The sequence below is a fragment of the Nesoenas mayeri genome (genome assembly GCF_963082525.1).
Source record: "Nesoenas mayeri genome assembly, chromosome: 1".
NCBI classification, from domain to species: domain Eukaryota; kingdom Metazoa; phylum Chordata; class Aves; order Columbiformes; family Columbidae; genus Nesoenas; species Nesoenas mayeri.
Window position 1 is genome coordinate 7,043,663 of NC_137541.1, and position 11,524 is coordinate 7,055,186.

At 39.7% G+C, this 11,524-nt stretch overlaps 1 protein-coding gene across 13 annotated transcripts in view; it reads left to right on the forward strand.

Moving 5' to 3' along the window:
* The window catches only part of CELF2 (CUGBP Elav-like family member 2), a gene marked incomplete at both ends in the record, with an annotated part of 370,914 nt that extends 361,145 nt beyond the window's left edge, over window positions 1-9,769 (forward strand). For 6 of the 13 annotated variants that reach the window (XM_080352320.1, XM_080352310.1, XM_080352317.1 and 3 more), the window contains 3 exons: window positions 658-837; window positions 4,159-4,302; window positions 9,642-9,769. In XM_080352320.1, coding sequence (XP_080208446.1) covers window positions 658-837; window positions 4,159-4,302; window positions 9,642-9,769 — 452 coding nt within the window. Of the gene's footprint in view, window positions 1-601; window positions 838-4,158; window positions 4,303-9,641 lie in introns of all 13 variants that reach the window. The other 7 variants (XM_080352319.1, XM_080352315.1, XM_080352316.1 and 4 more) reach the window with 3 other exon arrangements.
* Between the last annotated feature and the right edge of the window lie 1,755 nt (window positions 9,770-11,524).

Here is an 11,524-nt window from a genome sequence, read left to right on the forward strand (position 1 = left end):
CTTTTAGTCACTCCAGATGCGATGCTCTTCATCTCTTCTAGGGTAACTGGAGGAGGTGGGTGGAAGTGCAGAACATCACAGTCCATCGTCCTACCACAGAACTAAAGAATGAAGCCCATAATTGTACGGAGGGTCGCTTCAAAATGCTGTTAATCAGAGTTCTGTGCTAACTCTATATTAGCAAAACCCTCCTGATGTAGTCATGACTTGGTGTAGTCATGACTTGGTGTAGTCATGACCCTGGTCAGAAAGAGTTGGTTTCCTCTCAGACTGCTTTTTCCCATTTTCCGAGTGACCACTTATCAAGGATGCAGGTCGAACGTGTCCCACTCTCCCAGGTTCAGATACCCTCAGCAGCAGCACGAGAGTCAAGGAGGGTGTGCAGAGAGGCTTTCGGGAGCACCGAGCTGTGGTACTTGCCAGTAGCAGGCTGCATGCGAGTCCGTCTGACTGTGCAACCCTTGTGCTAAAAGTGATCCTGGCGCCAAAGTCGTGTTTCTTTGTTTTCAGTCCCATTTGGTGAAGTGCCGAGCTGCATGCACCGCTGTCGTTGTCAGTGTCATATAATACCAATGCCTTTCGGAAAGCACTAATGAACAAGTGCAATTTCTTTTCTCTATTGTTGGGTTTTTTGTAAAGTTGCTCAAATGCTCTCAGGTATGGCGGCCCTGAACGGAGGACTCGGCGCAACAGGCTTGACGAACGGTACGGCCGGCACCATGGACGCGCTCACCCAGGCCTACTCAGGAATCCAGCAGTACGCGGCCGCCGCGCTGCCCACCCTGTACAGCCAGAGCTTGTTGCAGCAGCAAAGCGCCGCGGGCAGCCAGAAGGAAGGTAAGCACCGAGCAGACGAAGAGAAAGCAGTGTCGTGGCTTTGTTTCTTCACAGAGGCTTAACAAAGGACCTCGAGTAGCCTAATCTTTAATTTATTTTTTTTTCTCAGTTTTCTGCTATTTAGTATTGTTACTTTTTTTTAACGTCTAATGTAATCTGTCCTTTAAGTTATACTTTACTGACCAGTGAAGTTCTTGAGCGTTGTGTACAGTTTTGGGCATAGAATCATAGAATGTCCTGAGTTGGAAGGGACCCACAGGGATCATCAAGTCCAACTCAGTATAAAAGGGATATAAAGATACTGGAGAGTGTCCAGAAGAGGCTACAAAGTTGGTGAAGGGTTTGGAAGAGATGCTGTATGAGGAGCAGCTAAAGACACAGTTTGTTCAGCCTGGAGGAGACTGAGGGGAGACCTCATGGTGGCTACAGCTTTATCACAAGGGAGGAGGAGGGGAAGGCGCTGAGCTCTTCTCTTTGGTGACCAACAACAGAACCCAAGGGAATGTCAGGAAGATGTGCCAGGGGAGGTTCAGGTTGGACATTAGGAAAAGGTTCTTCACCCAGAGGGTGCTGGAGCACCTGAACAGGCTCCCCAGGGAGGTGTCACAGCCCCAGGCCTGACAGTGTTCAAGAAGAGACTGGACAACACCCTCAGACACATGGTGTGAACTGTGGGGTTGTCCTGTGCAGGGACAGGAGTTGGACTCAATGAACCTTGTGGGTCCCTTCCAACTCAGGGCATTCTATGATTCCATGATCATCCTTTCTTATATAAGAGCATTTACTACCTACCGCATAACAAGGCACAGGTAACAAAAATCATCCTGTTATGGGTTCCATTCTCTCTTCTGGTTTCCATTATCTGTGATAATGGAGTTAATCTGATTAGGTTTAAGGTTTTGAGTTAATGACAAAATCCGTTCTTGCTTTGAGTGGTTCTTTGTTTAATTGTGGGTCTTGTGAGGAAGTAACTAAGTGAATGATTGCCCCCTCTCCCTGCGCCAACAGCAAATAAACCTCAGGAAGCAACTGCTAAGAATAAATGAATACTAATTACAAGATGTTTAGGAAAATGAGGTTACCCTTTTCCCCTCTTCCATTCCCCTGCACACTTCCCAGGCTTTTTTTTTCTTTTTTTTCTGTTTTTGTTGCTTTCTCTTCTCTCATCCTAATTTCTCGCTAATTCCAGAAGGACAGGAAAGTATCACATGCTTTCTGAGATTGTATCTATATTGTCACTACTGTTTTTGCCAGGCCTAAGCTTTAGAAATAAACCTAGGAGAATATCCTCAGGAGACATTTTTTTATCCTCTTTTAGAACAGTTTCTTGTACTGTCTTCCTAGGAAGGCAAATTGGGCATTCCCCAATGGCTGGCTATTGTAGAGGAACACTGGAGTTAAAATATGTTTTCTCTGAATTCTTTACTTCATTTACTGCTAATAGCATGGATTATTTAAAATGAAATGGGTTTTTTTTCCTCTTTTTTGTGTGCGTTCTCTGCTTTCATCTCGCACACTTTGGTCAGTGACAACAGACTATTTAACATGAGAAAAAAATTGTTTATTTGGTGTCATTGTAAGATACATAGTGGAGGACGATTTGATTTTTTTTCTAACTATTTTAATTTGTTTCTGTTTATGAACATTCATATCAAGTGTAGGCTTACTATGTATTTTTATGAACTGGCAGTGTCCCTTTTAAAATGTAGTCTTTTTTGTTGTATGTTTTGTTTCTGTTAGTAAGGGGTTAAGTTTGAGTAAATTCCATCACCGAGTACTGACAACTATGTTTTGACTCTTAACATGATTTCTGATGGAATGCTGAAGAGTCTGGAGTGGTTGAGGATAAACAAATACCAGAGAAAAAAAGCTATCTAAATATTAAATGTTGAAGCACAGTGAACTGGCTCATGAATATGCTCTAAACTATTGTTCAATAACTTTTTTCTTACTATTTTTAAAAATATTATTTTCTGGAAAGGATAGTTTCCTTGGGGTAAGAAGGAATATGTTCCAGGTGGCCAATTTTTTTCCCTTTTATTTTTTTCACCCCCCAAAAAAAATGTTTCTTTTAAAAACATTTTCTTTTCTAATCCAATTATCCTCTCCTTTGGGGCGAACATTGCAACATTTTCCTTCAGGCTGAGAGCAAGCAGCCAGCCTGGTTCTTCAATATGAGAGGTGAGGCTTCATGGCTGTGTGGAACGTACTCCATAAATCTGATGTGCACTTTTCTCTTCCTCTAGAGAAAACCTCTAAGGCACATTTAGATTCCAAGGGAATACTCAAATAGGTTACTCCAGATGTGTTTTTATCAGGAATGTTTGTTCCTTTTTTGTACCCCTAATGCTACTGCTGTCTGCATGGGAAGGGCACATGTCTGGCTCTGTCATAGATCATGTTCTTCCTGGCATCCATTGCTCATTTCCAATATGTTATTATAAAGGAGAACTTGAACTGGGGAGAAAAATAACGTACTAGTGCTAGGAGGAGTGTTTAAACCAACAGCACTAATAATGTGTATCTCAAATTTTGGCTGTAAGAAAAATATTCAGAGCACCTTTGAGTTTGCACCTTTCTTTGCAAACTCAGCTTTGTCTGAAGCCACTTTTGTTTCAACCAAGTACTTCATTTTGAACTTTTTTAAAAGACCGACTTTATACAAAGTTTATTCCAGGAGACAGGGCTTCTTATGTGGAATTTGTATTTAAAAAGAAGAAAAAAAGGGGGGGTGGCTGTCATTTTGAAATGAACCAGTATAAATTCAGTTCTGAGTATCTTTCTCCCTCTGACTTCACTGATTTCCAAGTCACAAGGTTTGCTTTCTCTTATCCTTTTTATTCCCATCTCCATTAATTTCCTGCCCTCTGAGTTTAAATATGTGATACTCAAATCTGAGCTCAGCTCATTGCATTTCCATAAGTTCCCACAACTAGAATTAAACCGACAAACCCATACAGGTGTTTGAGGCAGCAGAGGACTCCTTGTGCAGTTTTTGGGGTATTGTGAGAGAGCAATACATTGTGTACCTGTTTTCCTAACCCTAATTATACTGAAAGACATATAAATTGAAGAAACAGGCTGCAGTTTAACTTCTTAGAGTTATCAGGTAAACACTTTTCAAGATAGGATGCTCTAAAGAGCTGCATTTCAGCTCTGTTCATTTGATGATGCACTTGCGTTTATTCCTTCAAAGTCGGAAAGTGAAATGCTTTCTGACGACCACTTTCCGTAAGTATTATGGAAATATATATTAAATAAAACACTTGTTATAGCTGTTTTCCTACCTTTTTTTTTTTAATTATTATTATTTTCCTAAAGGTCCAGAAGGGGCAAACCTCTTTATTTACCACCTCCCCCAGGAGTTTGGAGACCAGGACATTCTGCAGATGTTCATGCCTTTTGGAAATGTTATCTCTGCTAAAGTCTTCATTGACAAACAGACCAATCTGAGCAAGTGCTTTGGTATGTCAAATTTAATAAATCGAATAGTAAAAACCACATGCACTGTACTGAAAAGGGGCCAGGAAAGAAAATTAACAGCAATGTGAGAAATGTCATACTGGAATCTCATTCCAAAAATAATCGACTGTTAATCCTCAAATGAGCAGGAAGATGCACAGACAAACTAGTTCTAACTAAGAATTGGATATGAAAAAACAATAATAATCTTCCAGTCTGACATCTCACATGAATGTGTCAAGTACATGAAACTAATTACACCCTATGTGGGGGAATGTCATTTACTATACTATTAAACTGCCTTATTATGGATACATAATTACTCTCTATTGTATAGCTAAGACACTTTAAAATGCTCTATGTTTAACCCATTACTTCTACATTACAGGAATTTCTTTCTTCTGAATTAAGTACAAGATTTTGCAATTAGTGGTTGAATGGTGTGTACCTGTATTTCAGAATGCTTTACAGACATTTGATGTATGGATATGCAGCTCCAGCTTTTGTGGGTGGGCTCCAGTGCACTATGAAGGTGGCATCTCCCCTTACCTTAGGGCAGGGATGAAGGGAGCCTCACAAGATCAGTGTCACATTTCCCAGAGAACACTTTGACCTGCCAGAAAATGAGATCACAACAGAGGAGACGATGATGTGTTGGCATAAAATAAGTTCTAGGGTTGATTAAGTGGGCTGATGTCTTTTGAATAGCATAGATGCACCAGCTCAGTGCTTTGATGGAGTGGAATACACAATGTCAGCGAGTGGCAATCTATTAGAACATTGGTCTAATAATTGTGGTCCTATGCAAGACATGGGGAGGGTCTAAGAGGAGGAAAGAATCTCTTAAAGATAAGTTTTATAAGGTTCGACCTAAAATATTTGAGCTTCCACAAAGTGACAATTCTTTCCCAAATTGAAGGAACACAGCTGTTTGTATGATGAGAGTAACCAGTCCAGACAACCCTCTAGTTTCCAAAACCCTTTTGTACTGACAGTGTTACCCTTTGCCCAGCTCCATCCCTTAATTCTGAAGTGTCCCCATTTGAAGCGTCCCCATTAACCATGATACATATTTCTTAGCTTGCATAGCATTACTTTTTTTTAAAATCTAGGTTTTGTTAAAACGTATTTGTCAAGGGATTTGTGTCCACCAGGGCCATTCAAGGGCCCCACAGCTCTTGGGCTTTAACCCATCTTGAAAGGGTTTGAATTTATCTAAACAGATAGGATCCAAACATGAAGTGGATACGTCAAGTTACTCAGAAAAACCTAATGCACTGGAATTCAAGCCTTGCCACAATCTGAGTGTTTTTCACCTGAAAACAAGCCTTTAGTACACTTGGAAAGTTAGTTCAGAGAAAGGATGTGACATTCTTTCTTCATTTTTCCTTAGTCTTTCAGTTCACTTTTGAAGCATTCACCTCTTTAAGCTTTACAAAAAATTGTTCATGTATAGACTAATATAATCCAGCATGTTTTTGCGATGGGATAAAACAGTCCATGAGGCTGTAGCAAATTTGAAAAGTGGAATTGAAAGGGACTCCCTAGATCTGGAGGTAGTTCAGTTAGTACATTGGGGTGACAAAATTGTTGTTGAGGTCTCCAGGAATCTTGATGAAATGTCAAATCAAGCTACATCAATTGAAATGCAGCCATTGTGGTGACTGCTGAAAGAATGTAAATTACTTTGAGCAGGCAGATAAGTTCCTCAGCTTCCTTTCCACACTTGCTTTTTGTGGGTTTCCTTTTACTCTTTGATTACCTACTTACACATTTATCGGGATTCGTAGAACACAATTACCTAATGCAGGGTGATGCACTGAGGTTACCTTGTTTGAGGGAAATGGAGGAGTCAACACCCAACAGATGGAGGAGCCCTCAGTCCTTTTGCCATTAGTCAGCCTTCACTAATATTTCAGTTTCTCATTCTTCCTCCCCAGATATTCTGCTTTAAAACCAAAAAGTACTGCAGTGGCAGAGGAAGTTGAGATTTTCTAATTCAGTAGGTGACCACCTGTGTGATGCTGCTAATTACAGGCACAGCCAGAATTAATCCTGCTAGTTTAACATACTAGTGTACTCTGTATGTACCTCCTCAGCTTTATTAGCAAGAATCTGCTATTTGTTGGTTTGGTCCCATATTTATGTTTTAAGAAGCTTCATTTTTTCTTTGTCCTCCTACCCAAACACTAGGACAATAGTGCATTTGAAGAACTCATTTCTTTCCTGTATTGTTGATGGTTATTGCTCTTGGTACAGTTTGGGTTTTTGTTGGTTGGCTGGTTTGTTTGGGGTTTTTTTTCCATAACAATAATAATAATGATGGTAATGATGTTCTGCATGTGCTTGGTGCTTTCTACTCTGGAGTTTCCAGGAAGTCAAATTACAGATGAGGACAGGTTAAACACCAGAAAGGTGAAAATGTTGTCCAAGGCTGTCCACTGGAAGAACTGGGAAGGGAAGGCACATTCTTAGTGAGTCACAGGGTAGTAATATACAGCGATGAACTTTTATGTGACACTGCTGCTCAAAATGAAAAATTGCTTTTCTTTGCAGAAAATGGACTTGGGCATTATTTGCTTTTTTGTCCACCTTGAAAGAATGCTCAAAAGATTAAATGGTGATGAGGATGACAAGACAGTCTGTTTATGCCTGGAGGTGCCCTTCCATGAGCTCTCATGAGCTCTAGTTGATTCAGGAGACTCTTCATTCACCCTTCAAGCTTATCTCTCACCTTTCATAAATCTTAGAATAACAGAAATGAGAGATGTAAAAGCAAGGCAGGGGAGGGGGAACCCAATGATATCAGTGCATAAATGCAGTCTGCCTCATAGCAAAACTGTTACTTGAATGATTAAAAATATTTATCTTGATTATAGAGATACCCAGAGTTTTAAAACAAAAATCAGAATCGTCATGATGGGGTCTTTGAAAATTCAGACAAAAAATGAGGATTGGGTGCAATCAGAAAAGGATAAATAAAGGGAGAGCCTGCCAGATTCCTCTGTAAGCTTTATAAATGAAGGTTCTTGATAAGGGAGAAGATGAAAGTGTAGCAGGCTAATGTAGATGCAGCATTCTGTGTAAAGAGACAAATTGTGAATAGAATAACAACTGAATGATAAAGGCTGATGCCACCGATGCAGCAGTGAAGTTGTATGTTTGAATCTGTGGCTGAGTCAAGGAAGCTAATAAAGAGACATACAATCAGGTGACTTGTCTCACCCCCCTGCAAAATAATCATGCCCTGATTTAATTGTTCTTTTGTCATCAATGGAAGTATCTAAACTGGAGACATGAATGGTGGGTGGAAAAGCCACCTCTGGGCACACTTGCTTCTTTTCATTCACCATTCGCGGATGCCATCTAAGTGACTAGTTTAGATGAGTTGCCTAACTTTCAGGTGGCTAAAACTAGCTAAGAAGAAAAGGAACTAAGGTGATGAGAAGTTCATAGCAGAAGACAGTTCTGAATGCACTTAAGAGAACAAAGTAAAGGTCAGGAAAGCTGTAGAGGAAAATGCTGAATTGTCAAGGGTAGTAAGAGCAGCTACATCTCAGTTGTGGGGCACCTGGAAGGTGCTACAGCTGCCTTCCAACTTATCATAGATCTCTTTTCTATCCCTGAGGTGATCCTAGAGATCAAGGCTGAGATCTGTGAGCTGATGGGAGAATATAGGAGTGCAGTGCTAAGCCAGTGATTGGAATCATGTAAACAGATAAGATCTCCTAGAAAAAAATAGGGGAAAGTTAGAGAGTGATGAAGCAACTCGGGATATATCGGTAATATTACAAGAAAATGATCTAGCGGAGAAAGTGAGGAAGTGACAAGAGTTACTAAAACCGAGGAAGATATGGAGGAATATTTATTATCCCTTAAGGAGGTAACAAATAATCAATCGCAGAGCAACGTGAGCAGAGCATATCGTCTGGCCAGGAGAAGGTCTGCAGAGATTTAAGCGAGAGGTGTTTTTGTGCAGAAGGAACAGAAGTGAGCCTGTATCATCAGAGAAGAGTCTTAACTTAAATAGTTTGGTGAAGCTTATTTAAGGTGAAACCATAGGGATGGTCTATGGAATGGAGCAGCTGGACAAAGGCCTGATGACTTAATAAGAGGGGTTTTTTTCTTTACAATGGGGAAAGGGTATCATTCTGGCGCTGAAGATGGAAAAGGGCAGCAGTGCAAGGTAAGCAAGAGCCATGAAAGAACAGGTTAAAACGTGGTAAAAAGAGGTTATGAATCAGAAAGATACACAGGCACTAAGCACAAATGAAGAAAGCTGGTAGAAGAGAGGCACCCAGAAGCCTATGTGTTAGGACTGAAAAACAAAGTGTGTGGGATCTATGCTTTAACAGAGGGAAGGGGTACGTATTGAGGCAAATTCAAGTGGAAAGAAGAGGGAGCATTTCAAAGCAGACACATAATAGTAGGCTGAGTACAGTAGCAATTAGGCAGAGCTGTAGGAAGCAGAGGCAGTTAGGAAAGCTTTGCAATTACAAGTGGGAGGCCAAGATATGAAAATGAATTTTGAGCTTCCAGAATCAGGGAGATTTGAGTCCATTATGAACAGAGCATTTTTAGTCTCCCGGGGAAAAGAAAGCTGAGCCAGGCCCAGACATTCTGAATCACCCAAGCAAGTATTATCCCCCTAGTTAGTGCTTGCAACCAAGGAGCAGAAGATCTGGAGTTCTCATCAAGCACTGCCTTTGTCTTTACAATGCTGCTTAATTTCGATGCTCGCATACCCCTTTGGGGACCAAGAGGCTGAATTAATTAACATTTAATGTACCTTGAGAGCTTGAACTGGAAGGAGCTGTAAAAATACGAAATATTAATATTGTAACTGTCCTGGGCTAAGCCCAAGGAGGTGAGTGTTTCAAAGCACACAGGACCAGTGCACGTGAACTCATCTTCAGGTGTGCACATGGTTATAGGCATCTAAGATTGGGGTTTGTTTTCATAACCAGACTTTCTGTTTCAGCTTCACACCTGCAGACTGGCCTAATAATACTTCCTAATAGACTGGAAGGTATTTAGATGTTACATTGAAAAGTGTCACACTAATAAATACCTTCAGTCTCTAAGGTAGGTAGATAAACAACAAATTGGAAACTGCACGAAAACCGAGCAACTGCATCGCAGGTAGTAAAGGAATATTATGAAGGTAAAGGGGAAGGCAAAGGAAAAGGGTGAGGAAATGGGATGTGAAGTGTGATCAAAGAACTAATTGAAAGTAAATGTTTCAAATAAATGGTAATAATAAAATCCTAACAAAATGCCTTCTGACATTTGTTCTAACCTATAGTTCGCTTTCTCTCCCGCCTCCGTTCTGTGTCTCGTAGGTTTTGTTAGCTATGACAATCCAGTCTCTGCACAAGCTGCTATCCAGGCTATGAACGGCTTTCAGATTGGCATGAAACGCTTGAAGGTTCAGCTGAAACGCTCCAAAAATGACAGCAAACCTTACTGATCTTAACCCCAGATGCTTACTGCTCTTATTTTAGCTTTCTTAGGGTAAGTCCCATGAGCAAACCTGTCCTCTGCAGGGGGGTTAAGAGAGAACATATAGCCAACCTTCACCAAGAGACAGTTATTTTTACAGTTACCACTTCCATTTCCCCACTTGTCCTTATTGCACTTGGCTCCCATTTCCTTGCCAAGTAATTCCTGAGTTGTGTTACTGTATTTTGTTTTGCAGCATAATTTATCTCCTTTTTTACAACAAAAAAAATAAACGTCTTGAAATTCAAAGCAACACATACACAAACACACACACAAAAAAATGTGCAATTTAACTCTGTGAACCCTGGTGCCATTTAGCACACAATAAAAGTTGTTTTCTACGGATGGATCGTATTTTACCAGGGTGGCACCAGCAGTTTATAGGTTAAACAAAATGGCCTCATGCCAGTCGAAGCACTTATTTTGCAACAAAAATTGAAACAAGTCTTTCCACTACATCAACTTGTTTTTTTGAGAAGATTCGATTTTTTTTGTCGTTGTTTGAATCAACGTATTGTTATATATTAGTCTGATTTTACACTGGTCGTCTTTATATTTCACTTTTTTTTTTTAAGTTCTTGTTTTTTTGGAGAGGATTAATGTAAAAAAGATTTAGAGATCTGTTTCTAAAGCTACAGGGTTTAAAATAATAAAAAAATAAAATGAGTGACAATACTTGATGTTTCTTGAGAGATAAATTTAATAATAATAATAAAAAAAAAAGAAAGCCACAGGCCTGTAAATTTTATTTGTAAAAAGCATTTCTATTTTTATACAAAATTTTTACTGCCTCAGAAATAATGGAAGTTATTTATTGCCTATTGTTAACTTATTGGGTACCTAAAGAGCAGCTCTCTATGCTAGCTAGATCCTTTGAAGTAGTCTCTAGAGTAATTGTGCCAAGAATGGGCGCTTTTTCACTGTTGAACCCTACACCTTTTACAGTTCATGCTTTTATCCTCTTGTTTGTATTTGTCTGGTTATTTTGTCCGTAGTTTCCATTACCTAGTTTAAAGTTCGGTTGTCTGACCTTTTATTTCCCTCCCTCCCTCCCTCCCCGTACTTTTCTGTTACATTTGTAGAAACTGGTTCTTTCCTCTCTTTTCTCCCCAAAGAGGAATCCATTCTCTCTGATTCCTTTCAGATGGATTCTTTTGGGGTTCCATTGTGCTCTTGTTGACAAGTATTGTAAGTTAATGCAAATTACGCGAACGGCTCATAGACTCTACTGATAAAAGATTTGCATTAGTTTTCTCCTGCACCCATAAAAGTGATTTTGTTTGTGCTGCATAGATTCTATGTAACTTGTTTTCCTCTTCCTTGTTTTTTCCCTAGACATCTCCATGCCCGTTAGCCCATCGTTTGCCTAGCATGTCCCTGTGGCATCGTCCCGTCATTGTTTCTGATGTCTTTCTGACCTCACATCATATTTGGTTCTCCTACTGACCTTTGATCTAGTTTGACCTTTGAAATTTGCATGTGACCTCATCTAGCTATGAATTCTGGGAAGTCAATGTGAAAAAACATTGCTGCATTCATGCAAGACTGAAATTTATTATTAGATAAATTAACGATAGGATTTAAAAACAACCTGTGGCAAAATGTTTTTTCTTTCTTTCCTTTTTTCTTTTTTTCTTCTTTTTGGTTTTTTTTTCCGTTGTTGTTTTTTTTGTTTGTTTGTTCGTTTGGGTTTGGTTTTTTTTTTTTTGTTTTGTTTTGTTTT